The sequence below is a fragment of the Vidua macroura genome, chromosome 16 (assembly GCF_024509145.1).
Source record: "Vidua macroura isolate BioBank_ID:100142 chromosome 16, ASM2450914v1, whole genome shotgun sequence".
NCBI lineage: Eukaryota > Metazoa > Chordata > Aves > Passeriformes > Viduidae > Vidua > Vidua macroura.
In genome coordinates, this window is record NC_071586.1 from 3,073,309 (window position 1) to 3,090,096 (window position 16,788).

Sequence of the window (16,788 nt, forward strand, 5' to 3'; positions counted from 1 at the left end):
TGCGATCCTCAGCCTTGCTCAGATTAACAGTCCATGGACAGGAGAGTGGCTCAGCTGCCAGCCCTGTTCCTGGTGCCCCTGCCAGCCCACAGGGCCGGCCCCATTCCAGAGGCCTTTCTGTCCCTCCCAGGGTGTGGGTGGCACACCAGGAAGGCCCGAGTGCCAGCTCAGCCGTGCCAGGCTGGTGCTGCCCCTCAGAGCAAACAGATCCGTGGGTGCTGGCAGTGCCATGGGCACACGGTCCCCTCCCGGCTCTGCGCCCTTGCTGGCTGCTGCAGCCATGGGAGGCCATCGCTTCCAGCCAGAGTACAGCTCACAGTCCAGCCTGGAGAAGTGGGCAGCACTTTGCGCACCTCCCACCCTGCCGATGCCTCCCTGACCCTCTCCCCAAAAACCACGGGAGCCACCAGTGTTTCCCGTGGGGGTTTTACTGTCTCGTGCCCGGGGTGGGGGTGGGAGGAGGGGGCGACCCCGCACCAGGCCGGCTGGGTGCGGCTTCCCCGAGGGAGAGGAGGGTGCGGGGATGTGAGCGGGGGCTGCGGCGGGGTCAGCCTGGCTCCGGGGGGCCTGGGGGGAATATGGCTTCTCTCCTTCAGTGCTACTGCCGGCAGGGTCCCGCGGCGGGGCTGGGCGTGCTGGGTCAGGGCGCTCCCGTGCTGCCGGGGGGCTGCGGCTCTCAGCTCTCCTCCTCGGGCACCGGGGCGGTGGAAGGGCTCCTGCTCCTCTCCTCGGCATCGCCCGCGGGCAGCAGCAGGGCCGGGCTGGGGCTGGAATGCCGCTGTTTGCGCATGAAGGGGAAGACCCTGCGGGCAGAACGGGGTCAGAACCGGCGAGGACCACCCCTGGTGGGCCCCAGGGGCCGGGCCCTGCCCTCACCGCTTCTTGGTCTCCGGGGGAATGATGGCCTCGGCCAGGAGGTTCTTGTAGAGGTCCGACTTGAGGAACCGTGGGTAGGAGTCCTGGGCGAGCAGAGTGGTCAGGATCCTGCCCAGCCCTGCACTGCCCAGCCCCGCCCTCACCCACCTTCTTCATCAGCATGTAGATGTGCATCTGGGCATCGTCCATCACGTAGCGATGGGGCGTCTTGATGCCCTCCAGTGTTCGCTCCATCGTCTTGCTGTCGATGTTCACCCAGCGCGTGGCCCCGGGAGCCAGGAACTGCCTGGGGAGTCACAGACAGCAGTGAGCCCGGCCCCGGCCTGGGACAGAGCTCCGTGACGGCCTGACCACCCCCAAACCTTTCCTCCCGAACCCACTGGCACTCACTGGTAGATGGAGTCCACGATCTCGGCGATGCGGGACTGCTCCCCGTAGCGCAGCTCCTCACACGCCTCCCAGAAGCTCAGGTTCTCAGCTGGGGAGGGGGACATGGTGCTGGGAATGGGGACACGGCACTGGACACCCCACATGGGAAACCCCCAAAGGCCACCATGGCTGGGCATGTGTCCCCGTGGGACAGAGCCAGCTGGGGCTGTGGAACCAGGGAAACTGGGGCAGATTAGCTGGGAGGTACTGGGATGTGATGGTGGGCTGAGGAATGGCAGAACACAGTAATGGGTTGGTTTGGTGGTGTTGGGATTGGACAGTGGATTAGGCACTACTGGGACATGCTGGGTTTGGCAGTGCTGGGTCAGAGTGGTGGGTCTGGGGTGCTAAGACAGAGGTGTTTAGGGACTGGGGCTGAGGCTGCTCACCACTGAACTCCTTCTTGAGGAATTCCAGGAGCTGTGCCCGGCCCAGGGGGTCGTTGATGAGCTCACTGAAGTTGAAGCCCCAGCGCTCCACGCGCAGCTTCGTGGGGGTCGTCACTCTGTGGGTGACAGCAGCATTGGGGCTGGCAGCACATGGCAGCCTGCATGACCCCACAGACCCCACAACCCTGTCCTGCAGATTGGGGTTCTGGGGGGCTGGGGCTGGGACACTTACGTGGGGGCATTCATGGCCCAGTACGTGGTGTCATCCGTGATCCAGGGGTTGCTGGGCAGGCAGCCGGACATGATGGGGTCGTGGGGCACATACTGCTCGTTGAACTTGATGTACCTGCCAGGAGCAGTGGCTGGAGGAGACCAGGGCCACCAACTCCAGCCACCATGGGGACATGATGGGGATATGGTGGGGATGTGCCCGAGCTGTGCAGAGCCTCAGCTCCACTCCCTGCTGAGGGCTGGGGTGCAGTGGTGCCAGCACCAGCTGCTGGGATGTGGGTGCCCCTGTCACCCTGACAGGGACCCAGCCCATGGCTGGGGCAGCTGCTGCCACTCACCCCTCAAGGCAGATGGAGGACTTCACCCTGGTCCTGGCCATGGCCTTCCTGCAGTACTCGATCTGGGGCCAGGCGCAGGGGAGATGTTGGGGTGCATGGCAGCTCGTGCCCCCCAGGAGCTGCCCCCACCCCTCGCCCCACTCACCTCTCGCTTGTAGTAATCCATGTTCTTGGTCTGCAAGAGATGCATGGGGCTGGGTGAGGGCACGGTGGGGCCGGGACATTGTCCTGCCACCACCACCCTGAACAATCCAGGCACCCAGTCCCCCACCCCGGGACTCTGTATCCCATCCCTGTGGCCTCCAGCCTCTTTCCCCCAGCCCTCCTGGCTCAGCCAGCACAGCCCATGGAATGAACCCTGGCTTCCCCCTTTCCACACCCCAGTGTGACAGCAGCCCTAGGTTAGTGACACTTACGTGGGCAGAGGACACGGCACACGGCGCAGAGAAGAGAAAGTGGGTGGTTAGTGAGGACAGCCTGGGGGTGCTGGGGCAGCATTAGTGGGGTCACAACACAAGGAAGGGCTTGGTGGCTGCTGCTGGCACCCCAGGGTGCCAGGGCGCCCTGCAGCACAGCTGCCCTGCAGGGATCAGAGGCGCTGGCACAGAGGGGTGCTGGGTGCAAGGACAAACACACGGTCCCTCCATGCTCAGGGTGGGCGACACACGGGTGTTAGCAGAGCTGGGGCTCACCCCTCACCCCAAAATGTGGGCACAGACTGGGGTGAGATGGATGGGCACCCACCGGGGCAGCTCTACACCCCGGCACAGGCACTGGGTGTGCCCTGTGCCCGCTGACAGCCCCAGGGGTGCCTGGACACCCCCACTCACCAGCTGGACACGGGTGGTGTGGCAGTTCCTGCGCTCGGGACCCTGCTCCAGCACGTTAGGGGCTCCTGGCTGCAACGACAGCATCATGCTGGGGGCTGGGGGGACCCCCCTGCGCCCCTCAGCCCCGCTGCCCAGGCTGGGGCCGTGCGTGGTGCCAGGGCTGCACCCTCCAGCCCGACCCCCCTGCCCCGCGCTCACCGGGGGCCGGTTGACGAGCCAGTACGCCTGTTCCTGGCAGTCGATGACGATGCGGTCGCCCTTGCGCCGCTGCTTGGCTGCCCTGGCCGTGCAGAGGCAGCGGGGAGGTGCTGGCACCCTGCCTGCCCGGCACCCAGGGGTGCTCCATCCCGGCCGCTCCCCGGGGCGCAGCGGTGCCGGCCGTGCCCGCACTCACCGGAGCTGCTCCCGTGCCTGCATCACCACGAAGTCCCACGTGTGGTTGATCCGCTTGTGCAGGAGGTTGTAGTTGTCCTGGGGAGCGACAGGTAGGCACGGTGCGGCACCTGTCCCCCTGCCTGGCTCCGGCTCCTGCTGCCACTCCAGCACAGGGACAGCCGCTGTCCCCCGCCACGGGTGAGCACTCGCCCCTGGGAGAGCCGAGACTCCGCCAGCTCATCGCAGGGGTGAGGAGGGCACCGCTCACCTTCTCGTGCTCGATCAGATCACCCTGCTTGCGGATGTTCTTCTTGGCCAGGTAAATGGCTGCAAGAGAGGCGGCGGCGCTCAGAGGGGCTGAGAAGGGGTCGCAGCCCGTGTTGGTGCCAGTGGCACGGCGGCACCTACCGTAGTCCAGCTCCGTGGCCGGCCACTTGGTGCTGGTCCAGAAATAGGGGGTCTGTGGGGGAGGAAGAGGCTGAGGAACCTGCCACGGGGTGCCACGGTGCCCAGCCGGGGCAGCCCCGGCGTTTGGGCTGTGCCGTGCCCCGGTGCGGCTGTACCTGGAAGCGGTAGGGCGACTCATCGGCCCGCAGCACCAGGCTGCGCGGGTCTTTGAGGGGGTAGATGTAGCCGTGCTTCACGATGAGGTTGCCGAGGTGCAGCGACTCTGCGGAATGGGATTGGGGGCTGCGTGGAGGCTCGGCAGCCCCAGTTGCCCCCCCAGTGCCAGCTGCCTGCGCCAGGGCACTCACCCTCCTCGGAGATGCCGTACTTCTGGATGAGCCACTCCACGATGTCGTTCCCTAGGGACGGAGGCTGCGTTAGTGGGGGGCAGTGGGGTCCCCCAGACTGGACTGGGGGGGTTCTCGGCAGGGGCACCTGGCACAGCATGGCAGTGCCAGGGGTCACGCAGGGTGACGGGGGCCCTGCCAAGGACGTGCGAGTGCCCGCCCCGCGCAGCCGATGCATAATTGATCCCAGCTGCAGCGCTGAGCACCCGGGGTGCGGGGAGAGGAGCGGCGCGGGGGCCGGCGGGGGCCGCTGCTGCAGGGCTGGGGACACCCGGGGAGTTCCCACACGCCTTCCCCACGCGCCTCGCGGGGGACCCCATCGGGGGACCCACCTGTCATGGCGTGGGGGATGACGGTGATGAGCAAGCGCTGGTTCCTCATCTTGATGCCCATGTCGGGGTCCTGCATGCAGACGATCATCCGCTCCATCTGCCGGGCAAGGAGCCGCTGTGCTCAGCCCCGCGACAGCGGCACCGAGCCTGGACACAGCCTGGGTCCCCTCACTGTGACCCTGGGCACCCTGCGACCTGGACACAACCCGGGTCCCCGAAACCCCACAGGGGCACCCAGTGCCCAACCTGGGGACAGCCTGGAACTCCGCAATGCCCCAGGGCACCTTGTGTCCAGCCTAGGGACAGCCTGGCATGCCACAGCCTGACCGAGGCACCCAACAGCCGGGCGAGCGTGCGATGCTGGAGCTGCACTTATCCTCCGGGCATCCCTGGCCCGGGGAACCCCGGTTTTGGGGAGCGAGCTCTACCGAGGCTCTGGCAGCACCCCAGCCCGGCGTGGGGGAGCAGAGCACGCAGCTCCGGGGCGCTGCCCGTGGGTATTCCCTCGTGGGGAGGTTCCCGGTGCCCCGTGGCGGCGCCGGGGCCGGGGTGGTGCCCGCTGTCCCGCGTACGCTGGGCGGAGCTGGTCCCCGGCGATCCCATGCCCGCTCCGCGGCGGCCCCCGATGCCCTCGAAACCCAGTGCAGTGTCAGTGTCTGGTCCCCACGGTCCCAGCGCCCCGTCCCCTGTCCACACGGTGCCGGTGCCCCGGTCTGCACAGTCCCAGCGCCCGGTCCCCGATCCACACGGCGCCGGTGCCCGGTGCGCTCGGTACCCCCACCCGGCGATGCCGGTGCCCGAGCCCCACAGTCCCAGCACCGGGTGTCCGCGGCGCCCGCTCCCCACGCTGGCGGTGCCCCGTTTCCGCCGTGCTTGTGCCCGGCCCCGGCGCGGTGCCCCCTGCCCGCGGGGCGGCCGCCGGTGCCGGTGTCGCTCACCTTGCGCAGACAGGGCATCTGGAGGCGGGGGTGCCGGCCGCGGGGGCCGCCGATGGTCATCGCGGGTGCGCGCCCCGCGCCGCGCCTCTCCGCCCGGCCCCGCCCGGCCCCGCCCGGGCCCGCCCCGCTGCCCCCCCCGCGCCTGCCGCCGTCTCCAGCGGGTGCCCCAAACCCCGGCCCCGACCCCCGGGGTCAATCTGCCCGCGGGACCCCCGGCACCCCTCGGCCCCCCCCGCCCCCCTCAGCCTCCCGGGGCCGGGGGGTACCCTGGCTGAGCCGGTGCCCCGGAGGGGGAACCACACCGCTGTGGCTGCTGGATGGCGGTGCGGGCAGGGCACTGAGGGTACGGGAAGGATGCTCGAGGGATGCGGGCAGGGTGGACAACGCGCCGGCAGCGTGCGGGGCTGCGGGCAGCGCGGTCATGGTGCGGGCACTGTGAACAAGGTGCTGGCCAGGATGCGGGCGGTGCGGCCATGGCGTGGGCAGAGCCCTGAGGGTAGAGAGAGGATGCTCGCGGGATGCAGGCAGTGCTCTGAGGGTAGAGAGAGGATGCTCGCGGGATGCAGGCAGTGCTCTGAGGGTACAGAGAGGATGCTCGCGGGATGCAGGCAGTGCCCTGAGGGTACAGAGAGGATGCTCCTGGGATGCAGGCAGTGCCCTGAGGGTACAGAGAGGATGCTCCTGGGATGCAGGCAGTGCAGTGAGGGTACAGGCAGGAGGCTCCCGGGAGACACGCAGTGCACTGAGGGTACAGGCAGGAGGCTCGCGGGGTGCGGGCAGCGCGGGGCGGGCGCGCCCGGCGATGAGCTCACTGCAGTCTCGCCGCCCACGAGCGGCGGGGCTGGAGCCGCCGAGGGGCGGGGGCGGGCGGGGGCGGGCAGCGGAGCCGCCGCGTCTGCGGGAGCCGCCGCCGCCCCGCCGGGCCGCGCCGGGCAGCGCCGGGAAGCGCAGCGGGGAGCGCTCGGGAGCAGCCGGCACCGCCGAGCGCGGCGGCAGCGGGCGGGAGGAGCCGCCGGCACCGGCAGAGCCGCGCCCCGGGCCCCGCCAGCGGCCGCCCCGCACGGCCCCGGGGGCGGCGGGCCCGGCACGGCCCGGCCATGCTCGGCCTGGATGTGTGCGAGGCCGGCGGGCAGCTGCTGGAGCTGCTCTGGCTGGCGCTGTGCTACCGAGGTGAGCGGCGGCGGCCGGGGGGCAGCGCCCGGGGGCGGCGGGGGGCATTGCCCCGGGGAGGGAGGGCGAGCATCACTCCGAGTCCCCAGTAAGTGAGCATCCCCCGGGCGCACGGTGCATCCATGAGTGAGCAGCACCGCGGGCCCGCGGGAACTGGAGCGTCCCACGGGGAAGATCCCCTGCTGTCCCCCTGCCACCTCGCAGCCTGTGGCACCTGGTGCATGCCACCCTGCCCTGGCGCCCGTGGGCAGCCAGCGAGTCCCGAGGTGGGTGCATCCCTGGGCTGGGAGTGCCCGCATGCTGCCGTGACAGCCGGGGGGCATGGCCTTGGTGGGGGGCCAGAGGGGCAGCAGGGCCACTGCTGTGTCCCCGTCACTGCCACTGCCCTGGGGGACCCAAATCTTGGCGAGACTGACCCAGACTTTTGGCCCTGCGGCCCCGGGGCTGAGCGCAGGCAGTGTCCTCTGCCCCATGCTGTATTCCCAGCATGTCCCCAGGGATGGAGTTCCAGGGGCTTTGGGGAGCTCAATGCTCGCGCTCACAAGAGTGGGGTGGTGATGCAATGGGCAGGGAGAGTCAGGGATTGTGGGGACATCACCCACGCTTGTGTCCCCCAGCAGTCTGGCCACACCAGAGCCATCGGAGCCACCATCCCCTGCAGCTGCTGGCGGTTTGGATTTGGGGTGGGAGATGGGGCTGGAGGTTGCCTAGTGGGGTTGGAGGGGGCTGCAGGGCAGTGACAAGGACTTCTCCGGGTGGCACGAAGGGGCCCTGGGGGCTGGAGGGGTCTGCAAGCACCCTCCAGACCGAGCACACCACGTAGGCACCAGCTCGCCTTGCTCCATGACCGTGCGGAAATGCAGCCGGCGGCAACACCTCTGGTCTCAGCTGTGCCACCAGGCCCCGGGGACACCGAGCCTGGCAGCCTTGCCACGGCTCCGAGCAGGGCACCAGCTTGGCCTCCCCACGGGGATTTCCCAAGTCACAGCCCAGCCACCCCCTGCCCACCGGTGCCTTCCTGTTGGGGGCAGGGGGTGTCCCCGGGGTGTCCCCGGAGCTGCCACTGCCTGTCCCCCGCAGACATCATGGCTGACAAGGAGGGGGTGACGCTATCGCTGGAGGAGGAGGAGGATGCCGACGTGGCCCTGGCGTACAAGACGCCGGAGAAGAAGAGCCTGCAGGAGATCCAGGAGCTGGACCCAGGGGATGAGAGCCTGCGGAAGTACAAGCAGGCACTGCTGGGTGCCATCCCTGCTGCCGTGGGTAAGGCTGGGGCTGCAGGCGGGTTTGGGCGCCGCGGCACCCCGGCAGCCCAGCCGGGGGATGCAGCCTCAGCGGGCTCAGGGAGCTCGGGCGTTCTCGAGCAGGGAGCGTCCCGTGGGGCATCCCCGGCAGGGAGGGCACATCCCGGCTGGAATCGCCCGTGGGTGTCGCCTGTGCCCCCCACCTGCGCAGAGACCCCGGCATTCCCTGCCGACAGAGTGCCGGTGCCCGGGGACCCCAGTTGCCGTGGTTACGGGATCACCGCCGCAGTTTCCATAGGAACGGCTACAGGGAACCGGGAAATTCATGGGGATGACTGAGAGGAGCGAACGGCGGGGGCGGGCGGGGGGAGGAACACCGGGGTAGCACGGTGTGACCAGACGGTGCCCCCCGCTCCCCATGGCCCCCACAGGCTCCCCCACCCCAGGCTGGTGCTGGTCGGCACTGGGGGTCCCTGGGGAGCTCCACGGGCCCAGCCCCCCAGTGTCCATCCATGAATGCAACTGGAAGGGTGCAAACTGGGAGGGAGGGCTTGCAAAGCAGTGGGGTGCATGAGGGATGCCCCGTGGTATGTGTGAAAGCTGGGGGCCGTGCAGGTTGGGCTGGTGGGGTGAATGAGACCAGTGCCCACCTCCAGGGATGCCTTGGCTGTGCATGCTGCATCCTCCTCTGCTTCCCCTTGTTCTGCTCCTGAGCCAGGGAATGGTACACCCTGGGAAATACCCGTGTCTGGGTCCTTTAAATGTGATCTTACCCCAAAAGGCACTGATGCCAGTGGTGGAGTGACCTGAGATGCACCTGCTGTCCTGTGCCCTGCCTGGCTGCCTGGCACTCACTTGCTTTAACACCCCCACTGCAGACACCGTGGCCCTTCCCTCCATTACAGGGCCATGGGCAGCCCCCTGGCTCACTGGGATGGAGGTGATGGTGGACTGGGCATGGTGGGTAAGGTCTGGGCCCTGCTGCTTGTCCCTAGATGCCAGCGTGCCCAACGTGCAGGTGACAAGGCTGACACTGATGTGCGAGCAGGCGCCGGGGCCCATCACCATGGACCTGACAGGTGAGCCCTGGGGACACCCGGGGGAGAAGGAGGAGGGGGAGGGAGAAGGGGTACCGGGCTGATGGCCCATCTACCTGTGCAGGAGACCTGGAAGAGCTGAGAGGCCGGGCCTTTGTGCTGAAGGAAGGGGTGGACTACAGAGTGAAGGTGTCCTTCAAGGTGCGTGGTGCCCTGTGCCCACTGGCTGGACATGGCCCTGATGCTCTCACACCACGGGGTCCCTACCCCAAGGGGTTCTTGTTACCCTGGGACCCTACCCTGCAGGGTCTCTCTTGCCACCCATGGGCCCCTGCCTGTCCCAGGGTCCCTGCCTTGCAACGTCTGCTTCTGCCCTTTTACCCCTGCGGTCCGTACCCTTTTGGGGGTCTCTGCCCACCCTGAGTTCCCCAGCCTCCTGGGTCCCTGCCACCCTGCCATCCTTGCTGTCCCCAACATGACTGCCACCCCATGGTTCCTGCCACCCCAGAATCCTTGCTTCTCCCAGAGATCCCAGCAATGCTGCCTATCCAAGGGTTTCCTAGAGTCCCTGCCCCTCCTGAGTGGGATCTCTGTCATCTGAGTCCCTGCCCCTCTTGGAGTTACCTGCCAACCTGGAGTCCCTGCCACCTTTGATGATGCTGAATTCTGACAAGGGGCTGGATCCTGGAAGAGGTGGATATCAGGATGCCAGGGGTCCCCATGCCATGGGGCAGTCCCCAACTCCCCCCTGCCTTCTGCCCGCAGGTGAACAGGGAGATCGTCTGCGGGCTGCGGTGCCTGCACCTCACCTACCGCCGGGGCCGGCCCGGTGAGTGGGGCTGGGGGCTGGGGGCCGGGGCTGGGGGGCCCCCACGCTACCCTGGCCCCACTCACCCGTCCCTCCTGTGCCCTCCTCGCCCAGTGGATCGCGACGTTTTCATGGTGGGCAGCTACGCGCCGCGGGCCGAGGAGTACGAGGTGGTGACGCCGGCGGAGGAGGCGCCGCGGGGATGGCTGGCACGGGGCTCCTACCGCGTCCGCTCCCTCGTCACCGACGATGACAAGACGGAGCACCTCTCCTGGGAGTGGGGCCTCTGCATAAAGAAGGCTTGGGAGGACTGAGGCCGCCCCCGCACCCCGGCTCCCCCCGCCAGCTCGGGGACGAGGTGCCGCCATCCCGGGGAGCCCTCGGCGGCACCGCCGCGCTTGCCCCAGTCGCGTGAAGGGTTGAGGGGGGTCCCTTAGCGAGTGAGAGCCCGTGGTCGTGGTCTTCGCAACCAAAGTTATTTTTAATTGCTCTTTTTTTTTAATATATCGACGCCCGCCTGGTCCTCACGGCGTCCCCATCGCTGGGGCCGGGGCTGTGACCCTGCCGCGGTGGTGCCGTGTCCGGTACCCGCCCGGTCGCAGGCTGTGCTCTTCCATCGCCATTAAACCCTACAGACTGGTCTCTTACTGGTGTGTCTGTGCCCCCACCGCCTATGCCTGTCCCCGTGCTCCCTGTCCCCCTGCTCCCTGTCCCCATCCCGCTGGCGGGGCCAGGTGTCCCTGCGGCGACGACGAGCGTCTGGAAAACGGCCACCTGGTCCCGCTGCCTTATCGGCGGGGCCGGGCAGCCAGTAGCGGAGGGCCACGAGCCCCAGGGGACCGGCACAACCCGCCCCCAGGTCCCTTATCTTCGTTCTGCTCCCTGGACAACATCTTCAGCGCCGGCACCATGCGCGGCTGCGGGTCCCGGCTGGTTTGGCTGCTGGTGCTGTCGCTGGCCTGGCTGGGCCCGGCTTTGGGGGGCGAGGATAAGGATGAAGAGGTGATAGAAGAGGAGGAAAAGGAGAAGAAAGAGGATGAAGTGCTCTCAGATGAGATCAAGGAGGAGGACAATGTCCTGGTGCTCCATGAGCACAACTTTGCCCGTGCCCTGAGTGAGCACCAGCTGCTGCTGGTGGAGTTCTGTGAGTGCCCCCACGGCGGGCAGGGGTGTGGGCAGGGACAGATGTGGGGCAGGGAATATTGGCAGGGGGGACCGGCTGTGGCTGAGTGTGGGCAGAACACACGTACACGGACACAGGTACAGCAGGGTACAGGACAGGAGGGACGGTAGGTGCGGTGGGCAGGGGCGAGGCTGTAGGACAGAGGGGCAAGAGCACAGGCCGTGTGACAGGGCATGGGATGGGGATGGACACGCAGAGCAGGGACACAGGCAGAGCATGGCGTGGCGGTGTGCAGCACGGGTGTGGGACACAAGACAGGGACACATGGTGTGGGTGTGGCAGGGGCACAAGCTGGGGCCCATTGGGCTCACACAGCCATTGGGCTGTCCCCACACCTGTCCCCGTTATCAATGCTGTCCCCTACCCACAGACGCGCCGTGGTGTGGGCACTGCCAGCGGCTGGCTCCCGCCTTTGCCCAGGCAGCCACTGAGCTGAGGAATGAGTCCAGCCCAGCCCGGCTGGGCAAGGTGGATGCCACGGCACAGACAGCCCTGGCCACTGAGTTTGGCATCACCTCCTACCCCACGCTCAAGCTCTTCCGTGATGGCAACCGCACCCACCCCCTGGAATACACCGGTAGGGCTGTGGCACCACGCAGTGTCCCTGGCACCCGTCCAGGGGGACACTGCCATGAGGCTGGGGTGGGTGGCAGGGGCTGATGGTCGAGGGTGGCACTGTCCTTGTTGGGGATCACAGGGTGGTGATGGTGAGAGAGGTGGCAATGTCCTGGTGGTGATAATGGACAGGTGACAGTGTCATGTATGAGGTGATGATGGTGGGCAGTGCCACGGTGCTGGTGGTGGCTGGCTGAGGTTGGTGGCAGCCTGGAGAGGGATGTCAGGTGACATCTGTGTGCCAGGCCACATGGACAGCCAGAGCATCGTGCGCTGGATGCAGCGCCGGGCTGGCCCCAGTGCCACGCTGCTGCAGGACACCGACACCATCGCGGCCTTCATCAACTCCCAGGACCTGGTGGTCATCGGCTTCTTCAAGGTGGGCTGGGGCAGGCTGGGGCTGGACCACGGCCGTGGCTGAGGCTGTGGCACTCACGGGTGGCTGTGCAGGACCTGAAGGGTGAGGCAGCCCAGGCGTTCTTAGAGGTGGCTGCTGAGATGGTGGACCTGACGTTTGGCGTGGCAGAGGCAGCTGAGCTCTTCCAGGCGTATGGGCTGTCAGCTGACACCGTCTGCCTGTTCAAGAAGGTGAGGGGGTGGCAGGGGAGTGGTGGGGCCATCCTGTCCTCCCCTCAGCCCTCACAGGCCCCTGCCCTGGCAGTTTGATGAGAGACAGACAAACTTCCCTGTGGACCCGGCACGGGGGCTGGACACGGCTGAGATCACCCAGCTGCTCCGTGTCCACAGCCTGCAGCTGGTGATGGAGTTCACCAACGAGGTACAGCCCGTCCCCAGCCCTGCCACTGTCCCCTGAGGGCCACGGCTGCCCTGCCCTCATTCTCCTCCTCCTCCCCAGACATCTAACCAGATCTTCAGTGCCAAGATCCCCCATCACATGCTGCTCTTCCTCAACAAGTCCTCAACGGAGCAGCTGTCGCTGCAGGATGGCTTCAGGGCAGCTGCCGGTGACTTCCGGGGTGAGGTGAGGTGGCCCCATGGTAGGGACATGGAGGGTGGCTTTGGGACTCCCCAGCCTCAGTGTCCCCCGTTCCCTGCCCAGGTGCTCTTCGTGGTGGTGGATGTAACCGGCCATGGCGCCAACGTCCTGCCCTTCTTTGGCATGACCGCTGCTGATGCCCCCACCCTGCGCCTGGTCAAGATGAAGAACAATCGCAAGTACCAGATGGAGCAGGACAAATTCTCGGACTCGGCCATTCGCGCCTTCATCCAGGCGGTGCTGGACGGCAAGGTGAAGGTGAGGGGTGCAGCACGGTGCCAGCCAGCACCGATGGATTCTGCCCTGTGGTGAGAGATGGGCTGTTGGCTCAGAAGCTTAAGGATGATGGTTGTATGGTGTCTGCTGCCTGGTGTCTGCTCCTGCTGCCAGGCTTGAGCATTTGGGGATTTGTTACGGGCAAGGGGGGCAGGAGACTGCTGCCATGGAGACACACAGAGCTGGGATGGCAGCAGAGGGGAAGATGTGGTCCAAAAGGCAGCACAGGAACATGCCCCTGCCCCAGCCTGCACTGTGCCCCACGGGCCTCTGGCACTGCTCAGCCCAGGCTGTGACTGTCCTGACTGTCCCCACAGCCTCACCTGCTGAGTGCAGAGCCCCCTGAGGACTGGGACACGCGGCCCGTTAAAGTCCTGGTGGGGAAGACCTTTGAGCAGGTGGCTTTTGATGAGACCAAGAACGTCTTTGTCAAGTTCTGTAAGTGCCAGGGCCACTCATGTCCCTCCCTGAGCTCCTCCGTGGGGCTCAGCCCCTCCAGGACAGCCCCAGCCCTGTCCCAGACCCCTGGTCAGTGCTCCCGCCCCGCAGACGCGCCGTGGTGCCCCCACTGCCAGGCCATGGAGGCTGCCTGGGAGGAGCTGGCCGAGCGCTACAAGGACCGCGAGGACATCGTCATCGCCAAGATGGACTCCACGGCCAACGAGCTGGAGAACATCACCATCCGCGGCTACCCCACCCTGTACTACTTCCCCGCGGGGCCGGGCAGGAAGGTAGGTGTGGGCACTTGTGGGGTCACCGGCACCTGGGGGACGGTGGCACCCTCAGTGCCCTCCGCTCCCATGGCTCCAGATGGTTGAGTACAAGAGCAGCCGAGATGTGGAGACCTTCTCCAAGTTCCTGGAAAACGGGGGGACACTGCCTGAGGAGCCTCCGGTGAGTGGGGTCAGGGGACAGCCCCCTGCCCAGGGCTGTCCCCAGGCCCTGCTGGGCGAGGGGATGGATCCTGCAGGATGGGGACAGGGGCAGGGTCAGGCAGGGAGTGTGTGTCCATCCATGCCTCACTGCTGCCTTCTCCAGGTGACCAAGACCCCTGGGAACAGCACGGACAAGAAGGATCCAAGTATGCCGCGGACAGATGAATCCCGGGATGAGCTGTGAGCCCTGTCCTACTCATGCATGTGCTATAAACCACCTGGAAACAATGTGGGCTCTGGTCTGTGTCTGTATCTGTGTCTCCATGTGCTGGGAGCACCCACCTGTCTAGGGGACACAGCAGAGCCTCTGTCCCCCTGGGGCAGCTGTGCTGTAGCACTGATCCTGGCAACCCTGCAATGGCACCAGGTGGCCAAGGAGCTCTCCGTGCTGGCCCTCGTGCTGCACTGGTGGGGTTCAGGTGATGGGGGACCAGCTGGGGTCTCTCTTTCATGACATACCAGATCCAGGCAATCCCCAGGAGCTGCTCTCACAGTCAAGGCAGGCAACACGGGGTTTCTACCGGCACATAAGCCTGGCTTGTAGCCTCTGGCAACTCCAGCACTGTCCTCTCTCTGCTGAGCCATTCCTTCAGGGGCAACATGTTGGTCCTGTGGGGCCAGGATGTGCTCAGCCACCCCTCCAGGGAATCCAGAGCAGCCCCAGTCCCACCCTCTGCCCTTCACCAATCCTGCCTCATCCTCTGTCCATCCCAGAGGCTGCTGAGGGCCTGGGGTGGCTCCACAGGGAAGGAAAAAAAGCAGCAGGCAGTGGGATGTGGGGTTTTATTTCATTTTATCCAAGTACCTTTGAAAAGATCATTGTACAAGTCAGCACATGAGAATGCAGAGGAAATGCTGGGGCTGCATGGCCACTGTACATATTTACAGGGACCCCCCGAAAAAAAGGGGGGGACAGAAATCCCGGGCACGCCAACAACCTCACCAGACACACCACCATCAGAACTTCAAAAAACGGAGTAAAACCCCTCTTGACACTGTTCCCGGGCTGAAAGCATTTGCAGATTTTGCTGGACTTCACACAGTGTATTAGGCAAGCCCAGAACCGTGTTTAAAGGCACTCGGTGACATGTACAACAGGCGCAGTCCATCCCGGCCTGGTGCCGTGGCGTCCGGCAGCTCCACCACTGCTGGGGCTGGGGATGGCTCTGAGCAGGGCCAGCGCCACCGTGGCCCCCCGGGCTTTGGGGCCACCCCCGGGTGCGTGGGCAAGGGCTCTCTAAAGGAGCTGGCCCAGAGCCGTGGCTGTGCAGGAGCAGCAGGGCCTGGGCTGGGTGAGGACAGGATGAGGGGAGCACCGGCACAGCCCCAGCTTCCTTGCAGCTGAGTAAGCCCAGGAGGCTTCCAGGGCTGCCTGCTGGCCCTACACGAGCCACAAACTGGCATCAATGACCCCCTGGTGCAGTGCCCTCCTGCTGCTTTCCCCGAGACACAGAAGCTGACGAAAGATGCAGGACTCATAAAAAGACATATTTTGTCTTCAGCTTTAATGTCTGCTTCCCCATTATGGCTCTCCTGAAGAGAGCCCTGCCTAAAGCCAGAGCTTGGCCCAGGGGTCTGGGCATGTCTGCACCAGGCACACAGGAGCCAGCCCTCTGCAGAACTGCAGCACCCTCCTGGGAAGCAATCCCTTCTCCATGGGGACACAGAGGAGTGTGCAGGCTGTGGGATGCCAGCACCCAGCCTGCCACCCTGGCTCTGAGCTGGTCCTTGCTCTGCGGGAAGCCCCCAGTCCCAACAGGCACTGACCCTTCTATCCCTCGGGGGTTCACTCAGTTGCAAGGAAGCTCAGGAGGAGAAAAAAAGACCCATCCTACCACGTCCAGCAGCTGAGCCTGCCGAGGAGGCCACAGGTGACTCCTTCCAAAAGGCTCAATGATCTTCACAGCCCCTTTGGAGTGGGGTTGGCCCTTCCACGCTGGTGGGATGAGGGCATCTCTACCCCACGGTGCTCCAGAGCCATCCATGCCGGGAGAACGGGGCAGGGTGCCGGGAAAGCGCGGAGCAGCCGGAGTCTGATGGATGGCTGTACACTTTGGGTGAGTTCTGCAGTACCTGTATGTTTTACATTTACATAAGAGCACTGTGACATTGGAAATATTTTCCTTTTATTACAATATATCAAAAATATGCAGCTTTAGTAAACAAGGTCATATTACACTTTCTAATGCACTGTACAATGCTACATTACACTTATATTCGGTATGGAGAGGGAGCCCAGGCTCCCACTGGCAGGTTTGTGGGGTGAAAGGGCATCCACTGGCATCCTGGAGCTTGCCCAGATCCGTGCTGGAAAGCGGAGCTGCCACCCTCTGCCCTGGCTCGCCTGGTGCCCGTGGTGGCAGCACTGCCAGCATCCGCCCCAGGCCTTCTCCTCCGGTCCCAGAATCCTTCACAGTCCTGTCCTCACTGCCCTGGAGCCTAATCAATCTTCTCCACCTTCCCAATGATCTTCTCTTCGAAGATGGGCAGGATGGTGTCATCCTCCCGCACCTCCTCGAAGACCACACCACAGTCGAACTCGTCGCTCACTTTCTTGAAATAATACCTGAAAAAAACAGAAATGTAGAAGGGGGAGAGGGAAAAATAAGCATGTGAATGGTCACAGGGCACCATGATCCCCAAACCTGGATACAGCCCTTCTCTGTACCCAGGCTCTGAGCTCATGGAGCATACGAAGATAGTCCCCCAGACATGGAGGGAACTGAGGCCAACCTCCTGCCCCTGCCCTCAACAGTGACCACAGAAGGTGGTCAGGATCCACGTTAGCATGGTCAGGAGCTCTAGCCTGAATCCAAGCCCATTCACAGCTCCCAAAAGCAGTGGCTAAGCCACTTGTGTTGGTGGAGCATTTCTAGGCAGGCTTTACCATGGCAGCTCCTACTTGGAAGTGGGAACTTGGAGAGCTCCACGCCCCACGTCTGACTGCTTTGTCACTCTGGGAGGACCCAACCTCCCTGTCCTCAACAAAGA

General features: G+C 65.5%; 4 protein-coding genes across 9 annotated transcripts in view; 2 read left to right on the top strand and 2 right to left on the bottom strand.

Moving 5' to 3' along the window:
- Positions 1-410: 410 nt before the first annotated feature.
- On the bottom strand, positions 411-5,618 carry RGS11 (regulator of G protein signaling 11). 2 transcript variants are annotated; one of them, XM_053992225.1, is made up of 17 exons: positions 5,533-5,618; positions 4,595-4,691; positions 4,224-4,274; positions 4,032-4,138; positions 3,877-3,928; positions 3,737-3,795; positions 3,488-3,564; positions 3,292-3,373; positions 3,094-3,162; positions 2,409-2,432; positions 2,264-2,325; positions 1,927-2,040; positions 1,695-1,810; positions 1,267-1,354; positions 1,024-1,162; positions 877-959; positions 411-803 (listed from the first exon to the last, which is right to left on the bottom strand). In XM_053992225.1, the coding sequence occupies exons 1-17, from the start codon at positions 5,590-5,592 to the stop codon at positions 677-679; spliced, it is 1,407 nt and encodes a 468-aa protein (XP_053848200.1). In that variant the 5' UTR covers positions 5,593-5,618; the 3' UTR covers positions 411-676. The 2 variants fall into 2 exon arrangements, with proteins under 2 accessions (XP_053848200.1, XP_053848199.1); XM_053992224.1 differs by having other exon boundaries at positions 2,409-2,438.
- A 924-nt stretch (positions 5,619-6,542) lies between these two features.
- Positions 6,543-10,438, top strand: ARHGDIG (Rho GDP dissociation inhibitor gamma). The gene is made up of 6 exons (XM_053992227.1): positions 6,543-6,702; positions 7,783-7,965; positions 8,942-9,025; positions 9,108-9,184; positions 9,749-9,812; positions 9,906-10,438. Exons 1-6 carry the CDS (start codon positions 6,630-6,632, stop codon positions 10,103-10,105), a joined length of 681 nt encoding a protein of 226 aa, XP_053848202.1. The 5' UTR covers positions 6,543-6,629; the 3' UTR covers positions 10,106-10,438.
- Positions 10,439-10,620: 182 nt separating this feature from the next.
- On the top strand, positions 10,621-13,981 carry PDIA2 (protein disulfide isomerase family A member 2). The gene is made up of 11 exons (XM_053992223.1): positions 10,621-10,935; positions 11,345-11,551; positions 11,835-11,968; positions 12,040-12,177; positions 12,251-12,367; positions 12,446-12,571; positions 12,650-12,844; positions 13,180-13,300; positions 13,412-13,593; positions 13,673-13,756; positions 13,901-13,981. Exons 1-11 carry the CDS (start codon positions 10,701-10,703, stop codon positions 13,979-13,981), a joined length of 1,620 nt encoding a protein of 539 aa, XP_053848198.1. The 5' UTR covers positions 10,621-10,700.
- Positions 13,982-14,573: 592 nt separating this feature from the next.
- AXIN1 (axin 1) overlaps positions 14,574-16,788 on the bottom strand; it is a 77,715-nt gene continuing 75,500 nt past the window's right edge. For all 5 annotated transcript variants that reach the window (XM_053991932.1, XM_053991934.1, XM_053991930.1 and 2 more), the window contains exon 10: positions 14,574-16,363. In XM_053991932.1, coding sequence (XP_053847907.1) covers positions 16,237-16,363 — 127 coding nt within the window. In that variant the 3' untranslated portion in view covers positions 14,574-16,236. The remainder of the gene's footprint in view (positions 16,364-16,788) is intronic.

Excerpts from the sequence above, each read along its gene's own strand:
- RGS11 (XM_053992224.1), bottom strand. The coding sequence starts at position 5,592 with ATGACCATCGGCGGCCCCCGCGGCCGGCACCCCCGCCTCCAGATGCCC. Across the intron at positions 3,929-4,031 it reads AGTCGCCCTACCGCTTCCAG|ACCCCCTATTTCTGGACCAG; the intron begins GTACAGCCGCAC and ends CCTCCCCCACAG. Across the intron at positions 2,326-2,408 it reads TGGATTACTACAAGCGAGAG|ATCGAGTACTGCAGGAAGGC; the intron begins GTGAGTGGGGCG and ends GCCTGGCCCCAG.
- ARHGDIG (XM_053992227.1), top strand. The coding sequence starts at position 6,630 with ATGCTCGGCCTGGATGTGTGCGAGGCCGGCGGGCAGCTGCTGGAGCTG. Across the intron at positions 6,703-7,782 it reads GCTGGCGCTGTGCTACCGAG|ACATCATGGCTGACAAGGAG; the intron begins GTGAGCGGCGGC and ends TGTCCCCCGCAG. Across the intron at positions 9,813-9,905 it reads CTACCGCCGGGGCCGGCCCG|TGGATCGCGACGTTTTCATG; the intron begins GTGAGTGGGGCT and ends CTCCTCGCCCAG.
- PDIA2 (XM_053992223.1), top strand. The coding sequence starts at position 10,701 with ATGCGCGGCTGCGGGTCCCGGCTGGTTTGGCTGCTGGTGCTGTCGCTG. Across the intron at positions 12,572-12,649 it reads CCGGTGACTTCCGGGGTGAG|GTGCTCTTCGTGGTGGTGGA; the intron begins GTGAGGTGGCCC and ends TTCCCTGCCCAG. Across the intron at positions 13,301-13,411 it reads GAACGTCTTTGTCAAGTTCT|ACGCGCCGTGGTGCCCCCAC; the intron begins GTAAGTGCCAGG and ends CCCGCCCCGCAG.